Source organism: Salvelinus fontinalis, chromosome 13 (assembly GCF_029448725.1).
Source record: "Salvelinus fontinalis isolate EN_2023a chromosome 13, ASM2944872v1, whole genome shotgun sequence".
Lineage (NCBI taxonomy): Eukaryota > Metazoa > Chordata > Actinopteri > Salmoniformes > Salmonidae > Salvelinus > Salvelinus fontinalis.
Window position 1 is genome coordinate 53,803,714 of NC_074677.1, and position 14,140 is coordinate 53,817,853.

A 14,140-nucleotide genomic window follows, 5' to 3' on the forward strand; every position below is an offset into this window, starting at 1 on the left:
AAAACTGAGTTTAAATGTATTTGGCTAAGGTGTATGTAAACTTCCAACTTCAACTGTATATGAGAGAGAGAGTTGTATTTCTATTTTATTTCACTAGTTTCACTATTTCACTGCATGTTGAAGCTCAAAGCCGAAGATTTTCACTGTACCCTGCAATCACACCTGTAACCCTGTACATGTGACTATTAAACATTCTGAATCAGTTGGGGAAAATGGGAGTATAGCATCAGGAAACAAAACAAAAGCTCCCCAGAGACACCAATAGATTGTTTAAGATTTTATTCAACCAGCTTGAAAACCTGCTCTGGCATCACAAATCAACAGGACACCAGAGTTTAGCCAAGAGGCCAATGGGTCTCCAGTTAGCATCAGGTCTAATCTGTAATCCATTACCGCCCCCAACCCCATCCTGTCGGTCTGCCACTAGTGTGGCCGTTAACCCTCCATCTGCTGGATTTATGATCTGACTAAAAGGAAAGGTCAAGCATTAGAAGATTGAAACTATCACTGAAACAACTGTTCCTTTGGAGAAACCAAACCTAAAGCATGTTTAAAAGCTCTTTAGTAAAGTAAGTCGATTACATGAAATGGGCAGGATGTGTGGATTGCTCGTAATAGTCCTTCACAGAGAGTTGTGGTGTAGTGGCTGACTGAGCACCTGATGTAACACAAAGACCTGGATCAACTATGCATGCATCAGGGAATAGGGACGTAGGGCTCAGAATAAAACGGCATCAAAAATGTGCTCGAAGGAACCAAAATGACCAAATAATGGACAATAAATACAACTACAGCAACGCTGTCTGGCAAAGTCTTAATGCACGGCAAATTAAAAGGAGAGAAAAAAAATGGATCAATGCATCTGTCTTCACATAAAACAGAGATCCGCAGTTAAATTGTAAGTGGATCTAATATGCTAGAGATATATATAGCTCTTGCCTTGCTTTGTTTCTCTAACGAGCAGGCGTGACAAATCTACACATTTTCCTTCACAGTTTAAGACCATATAGATCTGTCTTTTCAAATAGAATCTCTCACGTCGTTTGCCTCTGTATCTGAACCTTTTCGAGAACTTACTGGCTTTCAGGTCCTTGCCTTTCGTCGCAATTAAAACGTTCTTCCCAATTCAAAAACTAAACTCACGACTCTAGCTATGCTCTTTCCCAATACCTACTCAATGTACTCCAATGTAACCCACGCCATAGAAACCAAGATAAAAATGAGTAACCCACCAGTACTAAACATGCTTCAAACAGGTGACTAACAGAAAGTGTACGTATGAACAGAACCATATTCTCAAACCTTGTAAGCAAGCCCATATTCCTTAATGTAAGGAAGAAGAAACAAGGCTCCTGTACATCAATACAACAATCCCAGAGCCAGCCAGGCAGGGCTTCATGTTATCTACAAAGAGCCAGGCTTGGCAGCTTACAGTACATGCTCCTCCACTTTCTTCCACCCGAGAGGAGAGAAGGCACAATGTTTCAATTCAAAATGGCTTTGGCTGCCACGGTGCTCTAACCAGAGAGAAGAGACGATTCTTCTTCTTTTTCTTCAAAAAAAAAAAAGTGACCCGATTTGAATAAATAAAATAAAATAAATTAAACGAGTAGTGTCGAATTCCCAGCTGCAAAGAGATGCCTCCCTCTCCTCCTGTCTAAGCCCCTCATTCTCCTCTCTGTCGGCCCACAAAGCGGTACAGCTTGTCACAGTTGTCCAGCTTCAGAGACTCAGCCTTCGCCTTCAGCCTGTCATCACGGTACAGTTGGGCAAGGTTCGCCAAGTCCGACTCTGAACGAGGATGGAGAGAAAAACATATCAGCTTATATATATATATATACTCTTATATATACTCTGCAACATGAATAAACCATGCGTGGCTGCCTCAGTCAACATGTCTCCAAATGGGGACAGCGCCAAGCTGCCAGGACCTGACTGCAGCTGGACTTACTCTGCTGTTTCTCCTTCCAGCAGCTGCTCTGCAGGTGTTCAATGTAGTCACTCTCTATGGTCTTCTCCAGCTCTTCCAGGGACTCCCCACTGTACTCCTTCTGGAAGCCCTTGTCCACGTAGTAGGGCACACCCATATTCTGGGTCTCCCGGGAGACCACCAGGCCCATGGCCCTGAAAGACAAATATACAGTCAGTCCCACTACAGGCAGACTTAGAGGGTAATACACGTCACACCTCACCCGCTTACGCAGGGGTGGGCAATTCCAGTCCTCGAGGTCCTGATTGGTGTCACAGTTTTTCCCCAGCTAACACACCTGACTCCAATCACCTAATCATGATCTTCAGTTTAGAATGCAATTTGACTAAATCAGCTGTGTTTGCTAGGGATGGAGAAAAAGTGTGACATCAATCAGGCCCTCGAGGACTGGAGTTGCCCACCCCTGCTCTTAAAAGGGTCCTCATGCACTCTGCACCCAGCCGTTACCATGGAACTAGTCTGAATGAGGTTCATACGCAGTCTACTTTAGAGACAAACGTGTCATTAAGATGCTTGGTTGATGTGGTTGACTCACGGTTTGTAGAAGAGACTGTAGGGAGGGTTGTTGGCCATCAGTTGGGTCACAACAGATATGAGGATCAGCACCAGCACAGGAAGAAGCTGCAGGAAGGCCGTGAAGGTGTTCTGCTGAGGAAAGGCAAAGCCAGAAAGAAATGTTAAAGCAAAAGTTTACAACAAACCATATACCTGTAAATATATTTAAAAATCAAATCCGCAGTAATGTTTCTAGGACTCGATTGCAAAAAAAGAAAAGAAAAGCTTGTTTACTCATTTTCACAGCTGGTCCATTTCATTGGTCAACCTTTAACCCCTACTGTAACTGACCCTCCTGGAGCAGCATATGGTTCTCATTTTTATTGCCTATTGTAGCACTGTATAAAGGGAAATAATATCTAAAATGGGGGAGACAGGATCAAAAACCAAACCTTAAAGAGTGGTGGCTCTAAATTTAAGGCCCAGCATTAATTGTGAACACATAGGAAATACATACGCCGTAGCCATGTGAGTTCAACTGTACGCCCATAGAACAATCCGCTGTAGCTCTGTTGGTTAATCACACAGCTACAGAACATCTATGATGTGAACTGGTGGGAGTTTCTAGGAGATTCCTCCTCATGTGGGCACTGACTGACCGGACTGCGGTTCTCCTCCACTTCCTCATCGCGCCTCTCATATGCACGTCGCCGACGAGGCTGGTAGAAGTTAGAGTAGGTGGCGCCTCTGTTTGTGTACACATGGATGTTGCCTGAGGGAGCAGAACATACTCGTAACTACTACGCAACAACCGACAAGGTGACTAATCCAAAATGAAAGGAACAAGAGAAAACGCACACGCCATCTCTCTTTCAGACACATACATGCACACAGGTTAGCGTTTTTATTTCTATTCATTTTTCTATGTTTATTTAAAATGTGTGTTTAAGTTTGTTTTCCGACTTGATTTACTAGTTTTAGTTTTCATATTATTTAGTTTCAGTTCTAATGTTAAGGACAAAGTAGAGTAGGCGTGGGAGGCTAAGAGACATTTCAGTTTTGTAGGCCTATAATTTTGGGTGATGTGACTTTTTGCCACAGAGCAGTAATACATAAATGGATAGGTTTAAATTGTAAAGTCAACCTCATTGTGACTTGGATTTAAAACAATTAGTGCCTAGACTGGTTGCAGAAATATGGGAGAAAACGTGCCCATTTTTACACTAATATTTTTAAAGCTTTTTCAGCTTTAGTAGTACATGTAAGAAACAAGTACCTATATCTGAAAAAGAGGGAAAAAAACAACAAATTAAGTCATGGCACATTTGTTAGCTAGTGATAGTGATGCACTAGTCTCGGAAATCCCAGACCTAGGCAACAGCAGCGCTAGGTCGGTCTTCTTAAGACACACAACTCTCTACAATTCATGAGTTTGGGTAGGCGGGCCAGAACATCACGATTAGAAACTAAAGTTAGCAGGCAAAGCCTTTGCACTGGTTTTAGTGAAGGTAGATCCAAACTAGCCACTGGCGAAAAGCACTCATTACAAATAACCATTCTACATCTTGCTAACTAGATAATACGTTGTATCCGGCGGGAATGTTTTACACTTGGGCAACAAGCAGAGACGGCGGTGACACGCATCCCATTTCCGACTCCTCTCTGTCCCAACGGACGCAGACACTTCTACAGACGTGTATGCAGGAACATCGGTACATTGCGGGAGGCCACCTGTCAAGTCTTGAGAGACTAGTGATGCACAAGCTAGGCTTATTTGAAACATGGTCATCGCCTGGTGGCATTTACCTGCCAGATTCAGCAAGCATGAGAATCCCATTGGGGGGAAAAAAGCTTGAAATCCCCATTTCATTTTTGCCCAAAGTTTAGAAGAAAACAAACTAAAACAGAACATAATTTGAGGTTTTTCATATTTGAGTTAGTTTCAGTTTTTCAAATGGGTCTCTTCATTTTATTTCAGTTCACAAAAGTCTTCATGATTTGTTTTAGGGCTCCATTCAATCTACCGCTGAAGCGTTACAGATTACGGAATAGAAATGTAAAGGTCATTTCTGATTGAGCCGAACATATGCAGCGTTTCCCGTGAATGTTTCCTTTCAATTTCAATCACGCTGTAGCCTTTTCAGTTTCCTCTAATAACCTCGACTTCCCCACACGTGCAAATCTTACCTGTGGGAAATCTTCCTCCGAAGAAGATATTGAAAAGCTCTTCAGGGGAGATGTCGGCCTCAAAGTCCCTGTTGAAGTTGCGGTAGTGTCCGTGGCGAGCTTGGGCTGAGGGGTGGGTGGTGCTCTCAGAGGGAGCCTGCTCTCCATACTGGTCATACTTCTGACGCTGCTCAGCATTGCTCAGCACTGCATACGCATTGCCTATGGCTGTAGAGGGAAAAAAACACTTATCAGGCCTATGACTGATGCGCTTAGTGTGACGTTGTCTGACTCGATGCACATACAGGGCCACAATAGCATGATAATTAAGAAGCTAATTATCTGCACCAGCGGTCCCACAAAATACAGAGGCTCTATTTATTCATCTATTTTGTTGTTAGATTTTTTTTTTTTTAGCTCACAGAGAAAGATGTGAATCAGATGAGGCCTGGATCAGGTTACCTTTAAATGCATCAGTGGCTCCCGGGGCACAGTTCTTGTCAGGGTGGAACTTCAGTGCCAGCTTCCTGTATGCCTTCTTCAGATCTTCATCGCTAGAGTCTTTAGGAACGCCCAGGATCTCATAGAAGTCCTTGCATTTCTTTATCCTGCAATGGATCAAACCCCACAAAGATTAGTGCAAAATCTGATACCACAACAGGGCAACGTGCATTTGCCCTTTCACTGGGCGGATATCTTGACAAATGTAGCGATGGTCTGAAAGTGCTCAAAATGAACGTAGGCCTATCACTCAGGTACCTGAGAACACCCTGACGCTGATCCTCTGTGTAGGTCTTCTTCTCCTCGTTGGCCCCTTTGCGCGCTTCCTCTCGATCCCCGTCCTCTTCATTGGATCGAAAGCCACGCGGTGGGGGTATGTGGGGCTCCTCTGGAGCAGCAGAGCTCCCATTCCTCACTATGGCATCAATCAGCACTGATGGAGAGATCAGGAATGGGGACACATTTTAATAGAAGAAATAGACAGTCTGGCCAGGCCTAACTTTTGGTGTGTAAGTAACATTATGTACCTGAAACATGTATTCCCCTAACCTAGTCCCTTCTTGTCTTCCGAAGATTAGTTACTTACACTGTGTGTACAAAACATTAGGAACACCTTCCTAATATTGAGTTGCACCCACTTTTGCCCTCAGAACAGCATCAATTTGTCGGGGCATGGACTCTACAAGGTGTCAAAAGCGTTCCACTGGGATGCTAGCCCATGTTGACTCTCGCAGTTGTGTCAAGTTAGCTGAATGTCCTTTGGGTGGTGGAACAGTCTTGATACACACGGGAAGCAGTTGAGCATGAAAAACCCTGCAGCGTTGTAGTTTTTGACACACTCACACCGGTGTACCTACTACCATACCCCATTCAAAGGCCATTCGTCTTGCCCATTCACCCTCTGAATGGCACACATACACCATCATTGTCTCAAAGCTTAAAAATACTTCTTTAACCCGTCTCCTACCCTTCATCTACACCAGTGGTCACCAACTGGTCGATCTCTAAGGCATTCCTAGTCGATCACCAAACATTTCTGTAAAAACCCAACGATAAAGCCTTGCGTTCCTATTTATTTTTGTTTCGCGCTGTTGGCGGTAGGTGTACTTGATTCAGCAGCCCTAGCGCCGGGAAGGCAAAGTGTTAATGTTAACTAGGCAAGACAGTTAAGAACAAATTCTTATTTTACAATGACGGCCTACCGGGGAACAGTGGGTTAACTGCCTTGTTCAGGGGCAGAAAAACAGATGTTATACCTTGTCAGCTCGGGGATTTGATCCTGCAACCTTTCGGTTACTGGCCCAACTAGGCTACCTGCCGCCCCGGTGTTCCAAATGTCTTGTACACTCCGTGTATATTAACAATAACAAACAATTTGACTGGCTGAAAGCTGCACCTCCAGGTTGACTAATAACACGGCAAGTAAGTCAAATAAAAATTACTAGTTACAGTAGCTATACATTGTAGTGTGGCCTACAGGTTAGAAAAAGTTAATCCACTTAAAAGGCACAAACATGCCATCTACAAATATTGTTTATTATAAGCCTGACCATGTAAATATTCAGATGACATGCATAACACATTCGCTGATTCGAGCATACATTATGCAATTCACAAGATACAGACGTTGCACTTTCTATTTTAACATTCAAGTTGGCAAGCAAGGCTAACAAGACGGCCATTACGGGACACTTACCTCTGGCCCGAGTACTGGGAAATATTTTCTGGGCTTCATACAACAGTTGAACGGCCTTTTCTCTCCGCCCTGACCGCAAGCACAGCTTTGCTTTCTCTATCAACCGATCTGATTCCGCTTTATCCATTTTGACAGCTGTTCGATAGCTAACTACAGTAGCTAGCTTGTTACCGTTAGCTTATTCTCACAGAGGCTGCAACCCAAATTAGCTACAGTACGCTCGCTACACAAATGCGGTTGACTGCCTGAAATTTTAATATTTTAGCTAAGCTAGCTATCTTATGTTCAGAAGTACCTGGACGTTGTATGTCAACTCAATTAACGGTAACTAACTAGCTTTGTTTACATCCAGATAACAAGCTAACGTTAGCTAAGCTAGCCAGCAATCGGTTAGCTACGAGATTTCGCCGTAACTATCAGGTATCATAGCGATGATGGCGACTGCCACAAGTCAGAGACGAACACCGGTGCTATTGCGCCTATTCAAGTCAACATACAAAACTGAAGCAGTAAAAATACATGCATGACTGAGAGAAATGTAATACCGACATTATTGAACTGGTGTGGTTTGTTTCAGGTTACCACAGCCCTAACCAATCACTTCCGGGGTACGGATTTTTTTTACCGTTCTAAATAAACCCCCCCGAGGTAATAGTAAAAAATTTACCAATAACCTGTATTTAATAATTGTCTAAACAGTCATTCATATTTGTTCATATGTAAGTGAAATTTACTGGGGGAGGGGGAGACTGGTCCAACTCAACATATCATTAAAAAAATGCACCCCCCCCCCCCCCCAACGTAAAACCCACTGTATAAACACAAATAATTTAAAAAGTGGTCGGGATTACGCAATAAAGCTGGGTACTTATTTCCATTGTGGTCCCTACATTTGCTGCAGCATATGCTACAGTAATATAAGGACTGAATGCACGTTTAACTTACATATCTCCACCTGGCCTTCCAGGGTCGTCTTGTTTTTTTAACATAGCTACATCTTTGGGGTTTTCTGTCGTACGAAATGTGCGGTAGCCTATAACATAGGCTATGTTTTGGATAAGGACACAATCATTATTTTTTTTGGACTTGGGCTCATAAAATGTATTTTAGCTCGTCAGGCTCAGGTAGCATCAGACTTGAATTGTCATGCCGATCAAAGCTAATCAAATCAAGAAATATGCTTTAGAATTACACTTCCGGTTTGAGCGGGGAAAACATGGTTACCGTGGAGAAAAGTGATTATTCTCCAAATGAAAATACTGTTAAAACATTCAAACCTAGTCTGTAGTTTATTCTTTAGATGTTTGGGGCTGCTGGTGAACCATGATTTGCAGGCATAATCAAAGTGACACTGGACTAGCGCATTTATAGTCTTTAGTGTGTCTATAGGTTTCCATGCAATTGTCGACCGATTTTCATGCGAATATTCTAAAATATGCATAAAAACAATAGACACATACATTTAAGGGTTTCCTTCAGGAAGATTTGACGCTGGACAACGTGACCGGGAATATTTTAATTTACCAGACATTTGGTAAACGAGGGATATTGGCCGAATGAACCACATTTACGTGTCCTTAAAAACGGACTATAACACATAAAAAAACACTATTCCTTTTGTTTCGATGTGTAGCATATGCAAAACTTTATAGCCTATTTTTTGGTTCAGCTGTCGGAGATTTGAGCGCTAAATGCATGAGTGAATTGCATGCATAGGCAAATAGGCTTAGATGTCCACTGTATGATATTAATATTTACAAAAAATATAGTCTATATAAAGGAAGAGAAGCTTAGGCCTATCCTAAGAGAGATAGCATGCGGCCTGCATATCGCGATCTGAGACACCGACATGCATTTCTTTATGTCAGATGGCTACTGCGTCTTCCATACATATATATATTTACAGTAGAAGGTTAATTCGTTCGCTTTCGATCAGGATATTTTGTATAAAAATAAGCATTATATTTCTCTCGGTCGTACGCATGAAAAAGCTCTTTGACACTTTAGGGTCCACTCATTCAGACTGCTCTTACGTCCTCATTTTTCAGAATACAAGCCTGAAACAATTTCTACAGACTGTTGACATCTAGTGGAAGGCATAGGAACTGCAATTTGAGTGCGAAGTCAATGGATACTGTAATGGCATTGAATAGAAAACTACAAAACCAAAAAAGAAATTACTTCCCGAATGGATTTTTCTCAGGTTTTCGCCTGCCAAATCAGTTCTGTTATACTCACATACAATATTTTAATAGTTTTGGAAACTTTAGAGTGTTTTCTATCCAAATCTACCAGTTATATGCATATCGTACCTTCTGGGCCCGAGAAGCAGGCAGTTTAATTTGGGCATGCTTTTCATCCAAAATTCCGAATGCTGCCCCCTACCCTAGAGACGTTTTAACGCAGTGTCCAAAGAAGGGCCAGAAGTATACAGAATGGTGTCGTCTGCGTAGAGGTGGATCAGAGACTCACCAGCAGCAAGAGCGACATCATTGATGTATACAGAGAAGAGAGTCGGTCCAAGAATTGAACCCTGTGGCACCCCCATAGAGACTGCCAGAGGCCCGGACAACAGGCCCTCCGATTTGACACACTGAACTCTATCAGAGAAGTAGTTGGTGAACCAGGCGAGGCAACCATTTGAGAAACCAAGGCTATCTGCCGATGTCTGCCGATGAGGATGTGGTGATTGACAGAGTCGAAAGCCTTGGCCAGGTCAATGAATACGGCTGCACAGTATTGTTTCTTATCGATGGCGGTTAAGATATCGTTTAGGACCTTGAGCGTGGCTGAGGTGCACCCATGACCAGCTCTGAAACCATATTGCATAGCGGAGAAGGTGCGGTGGGATTCGAAATGGTCGGTAATCTGTTTGTTGACTTGGCTTTCGAAGACCTTAGAAAGGCAGGGTAGGATAGATATAGGTCTATAGCAGTTTGGGTCAAGAGTGTTCCCCCCCATTGAAGAGGGGGATGACCGCAGCTGCTTTCCAATCTTTGGGAATCTCAGACGAAACGAAAGAGAGGTTGAACAGGCTAGTAATAGGGGTTGCAACAATTTCGGCAGATCATTTTAGAAAGAAAGGGTCCAGATTGTCTAGCCCAGCTGATTTGTAGGGGTCCAGATTTTGCAGCTATTTCAGAACATCAGCTGACTGGATTTGGGAGAAGGAGAAATGGGGAAGGCTTGGGCGAGTTGCTGTGGGGGGTGCAGTGCTGTTGACCGGGGTAGGGGTAGCCAGGTGGAAAGCATGGCCAGCCGTAGAAAAATGCTTATTGAAATTCTCAATTATAGTGGATTTATCGGTGGTGACAGTTTCCTATCCTCAGTGCAGTGGGCAGCTGGGAGGAGGTGTTCATATTCTCCATGGACTTTACAGTGTCGCAGAACTTTTTTGAGTCTGTGTTGCAGGAAGCAAATTTCTGCTTGAAAAAGCTAGCCTTGGCTTTTCTAACTGCCTGTGTATATTGGTTTCTAACTTCCCTGAAAAGTTGCATATCACGGGGGCTGTTCGATGCTAATGCAGAACGCCATAGGATGTTTTTGTGTTGGTTAAGGGCAGTCAGGTCTGGAGAGAACCAAGGGCTATATCTGTTCCTGGTTCTAAATTTCTTGAATGGGGCATGCTTATTAAAATGGTGAGGAAGGCATTTAAAAAAAATAAAAACAGGCATCCTCTACTGACGGGATGAGGTCAATATCCTTCCAGGATACCCGGGCCAGGTCGATTAGAAAGGCCTGCTCGCTGAAGTGTTTCAGGGAGCGTTTGACAGTGATGAGTGGAGGTCGTTTGACCGCTATCCCATTACGGATGCAGGCAATGAGGCAGTGATCGCTGCGATCTTGGTTGAAAACAGCAGAGGTGTATTTAGAGGGCAAGTTGGTTAGGATGATATCTATGAGGGTGCCCGTGTTTATGGCTTTGGGGTGGTACCTGGTAGGTTCATTGATCATTTGTGTGAGATTGAGGGCATCAAGCTTAGATTGTAGGATGGCTGGGGTGTTAAGCATGTCCCAGTTTAGATCACCTAGCAGCACGAGCTCTGAAGATAGATGGGGGGCAATCAGTTCACATATGGTGTCCAGAGCACAGCTGGGGGCAGATGGTGGTCTATAGCAGGCGGCAACGGTGAGAGACTTGTTTTTAGAGAGGTGGATTTTTAAAAGCAGAAGTTGAAATATGCGCAGCAGACACACACACTTCATCACGCAGAGCATGCTGTTTAGGCTTCGCATAAATTGTGAAAAGACATCCTATTTACATCATGTTGCACACATTTCCTATCTATTGATAAGAAACTGGAAGCCACACTATTGGTTCATGCATATTTTATTCAAGAGTAAAAAATGTGATTTGTCCCATAGGGCATGCTTACAATATGTGTATCGTTTAGGAATTCAAATGCCAAAAATTAGTTCCAGAGAAAATTACAAGAAAAATTGTCACAAGTTAAAATCCATGAAATTCCTTCCTTGAAATAAACCATGTCTAGACCAATCAAGGGTCAGAAAACAGTGGAAGGGGGGGAAAAAACTGTAAGCTTAATCGTTAGAATCATAAGAATATCATCAAGAACTATAATGAGAATATATATTTTTTCCTTTTAAAAGAAAGTGAGACACAGGATTTTCATTATGTCCAATTTGTTTACATTTGAACAAACCATGCGAGCATGCTTTGGTAGCCTGAATGTTGCTTATCACGGAGTAATATGTTCATTCAAATGATTGAATAACTTCTGTACACCAACAGAACAGGAAAAAAAACAAGGCTTCACACCTTAAAAAGAGAGCATCTGTGTCTGTAGAGCGAAATGATATAAAAATACAAAACAGTAATAAAATTAAAAATAATATTGATGAAAAAAATGTACAAAAACAAATCAAAAGGAAGCAAGAATGAAAAATTATATATAAAAAAAAAAATATATATCGTTGAAGAGGGAAATAATTCAAGTCTACTCTATTGAAACACATCACAATAAAAATTGTACATATCAATAAGGAACTTAATTGCATGCATTGATGCGTTCCATAACGTAGATGCTGTTAAAAATCATTATCTTTGTTATTGTCCATCTTTATAATGAATTATATATATAGATATAAGATTTTTTTTTTACTGCGACAGCAGATTTGACATACCATATGCATTCTCTCTCTTTAGTTACAGGCAAGTGAAAAACAATCAGGTAGAAGGTAGGTAGAAGGTAGCTGGAACTGCAGCCCCTAAACATGACAGACTGTGGCTTTGGTTGGTGGAGAGGCCACAGTCAAGCCCACGTTCCACCCCTACCCTCTGCAGGCTCATGGCGTCTTACCACAAAATAAATCAAGAAAGAAACGTTCTCAGGTAAGATTGCATTGCAAGTAGTAAAATGTACATATTTTTCTTCTCAAATGCCCTTTCTTACAAATAACATTTTGTCTTTTTGTATTTGTTTTTATTACTACTAGTAGCAAAACATGTTGAGTAGCGAGATTATTTCTGTATGAGATGAGTTCATGAGTGAAACTCTTAATCAAAATAGTAAAATGTGTGTGTGGCATGGGTACTGTACACGAGTGTCTCGTATCAGACCCTTTGAGGATGTAGCGGACATGGGAGAGAGTTCAGGACTCGAAACCCTGCCTACTCGGTCTGCGATTGGACTGAGAAAGGGAACAGCAGACACACCCACAGGACCATACCCCCTGGCCTTCATCCCAACAAGTTCCCCTGCATCCCGCCCCGCTCGCCTCTCCTCCATGTCCCTTCCCTAATCTCAAACCCACTACCCCCTCCCAATCCACAGACCACAGAGCTCCCCTTCTGAGCTCAGTTCCCCCATGTGGTGACCTGGCGTCAAAAAATATACCACCTTACCCATTTGTACAAGAGACTTTAACATTTGATTCGTTTCTCTAATTGGATGTAGGCGCAGCAGCGGTAGATGCAGATGTGTTGTGTCTGTGTTTTGTTGTATCTTTATTCTGAGGTCTGATATCACGATTTTGGCGATGTCTTGTCGCACAGCGCAGCAGTAGCATGAGCTCTGGGGTGGGCCTCAGCATCACTGGACGTTGCCATTGTCGTTGTCGTCGGTGCCGTTGGCCTCGGACATGTTCATCTTCCCCATGGACTGTCCCACGTGGTTGACCCCGACTCTGCGGGGTGGCATGCGCTCGTTGATACGGTCTAGCCCCTTAGCTTCTGCGAAGCTGGCGATCTTATGCTGGGGAGAGAACCCACGGATGGCTGAGGGGAGGGACAGGTGGGAGGAGAGAGGGGGGGACACACAGGGGATCAGAATCCCTGTCTCATGACAGCATTCATAAATAATAAGCCTGGATTTGAAATCCTTTGAAATTCCTCTCTGTGCACGCTCATATAATAAATATTATTGGGAAGTACCACACTGGGCCTGAACATAATAGAACATTACAGTATTTCAGTCCCTTAAACACAGCGTTCTCATGTCACACAGCAGTACAAGCTAGCATTGTGATTTCAAACATCATTTGACACGCGTCTAGAGAGAACGTCTGAACACAGCTTCGACTAAGACGAAGACGATTTGAATAAGATTTAATTGTGGACAGAGTAATATCAGAACCCTTGGGGTGTTCACAGGCTCTTCTAAGAGAAACATCTGAGATAATGAGTCAACGACTCACCCAGCCACTCAGAGAAACAACCATGGCTATAATAGCACCCTCGTGTCCTGTACTAGAATGACACCCTTGTTTACTACAATAGCACTCAGCACCCTCCTTTACTCAAATGGCACCCTCCTTTACTCAAATGGGAGCCTTGTTTACCACAATAGCACCCTCCTTTACCTGAAGGGCACCCTTCTTTTACGGTTGTTATTATTATGCATCATGAAGCCAACGTGACATTACAGTACCAGCTACATGGCATAAGCATGTCATACTACATACCAGTGGAGGCTGGTGAGGGGAGGACGGCCCATAATAATGTCTGGAATGGAGTCAATGGAATAGTATCAAACACATCAAAGACTTGGTTTCCATGTGGTTGATACCACTCCATTGACTCCATTCTACACATTATTATGAGCCGTTCTCCCCTCAGCAGCCTCCACTGCTACATACGTAGTCCTGATAGTGTGTTAGTTCATCACAACCCTGTCGTGATGCAGGCAGTTGTTTAACTGCAGCTGTCAAATGGGTACTAAGTGTCCAGAGACTCGATGGTTCACACAGATAGCATCACGCTCATGATATCATTCAGTTGACATCATGATGCATACTGTATTTCACCTTAGCGCTCTCACCTGTGTCCTGTT

General features: G+C 43.0%; 2 protein-coding genes across 4 annotated transcripts in view; both read right to left on the reverse strand.

Annotated features, from left to right (window-relative positions):
* Window positions 1-264: 264 nt before the first annotated feature.
* Window positions 265-7,465, reverse strand: LOC129869041 (dnaJ homolog subfamily C member 18-like). Of its 2 annotated transcripts, none has more exons than XM_055943497.1 (8): window positions 6,849-7,465; window positions 5,411-5,585; window positions 5,114-5,259; window positions 4,673-4,879; window positions 3,145-3,257; window positions 2,526-2,635; window positions 1,952-2,124; window positions 265-1,791 (listed from the first exon to the last, which is right to left on the reverse strand). In XM_055943497.1, the coding sequence occupies exons 1-8, from the start codon at window positions 6,973-6,975 to the stop codon at window positions 1,667-1,669; spliced, it is 1,176 nt and encodes a 391-aa protein (XP_055799472.1). In that variant the 5' UTR covers window positions 6,976-7,465; the 3' UTR covers window positions 265-1,666. The 2 variants fall into 2 exon arrangements, with proteins under 2 accessions (XP_055799472.1, XP_055799471.1); XM_055943496.1 differs by having other exon boundaries at window positions 2,526-2,638.
* Window positions 7,466-11,160: 3,695 nt separating this feature from the next.
* The window catches only part of LOC129869042 (protein phosphatase 3 catalytic subunit alpha-like), a 50,632-nt gene continuing 47,652 nt past the window's right edge, over window positions 11,161-14,140 (reverse strand). For both annotated transcript variants that reach the window (XM_055943499.1, XM_055943498.1), the window contains one exon: window positions 11,161-13,086. In XM_055943499.1, coding sequence (XP_055799474.1) covers window positions 12,902-13,086 — 185 coding nt within the window. In that variant the 3' untranslated portion in view covers window positions 11,161-12,901. The remainder of the gene's footprint in view (window positions 13,087-14,140) is intronic.

Coding starts and splice junctions, on each gene's coding strand:
- LOC129869041 (XM_055943496.1), bottom strand. CDS start 6,975: ATGGATAAAGCGGAATCAGATCGGTTGATAGAGAAAGCAAAGCTGTGC. Junction 5,586..6,848: donor TCCCAGTACTCGGGCCAGAG/GTAAGTGTCCCG, acceptor TCTCTCCATCAG/TGCTGATTGATGCCATAGTG. Junction 4,880..5,113: donor AGCCACTGATGCATTTAAAG/GTAACCTGATCC, acceptor TTCCCTCTACAG/CCATAGGCAATGCGTATGCA.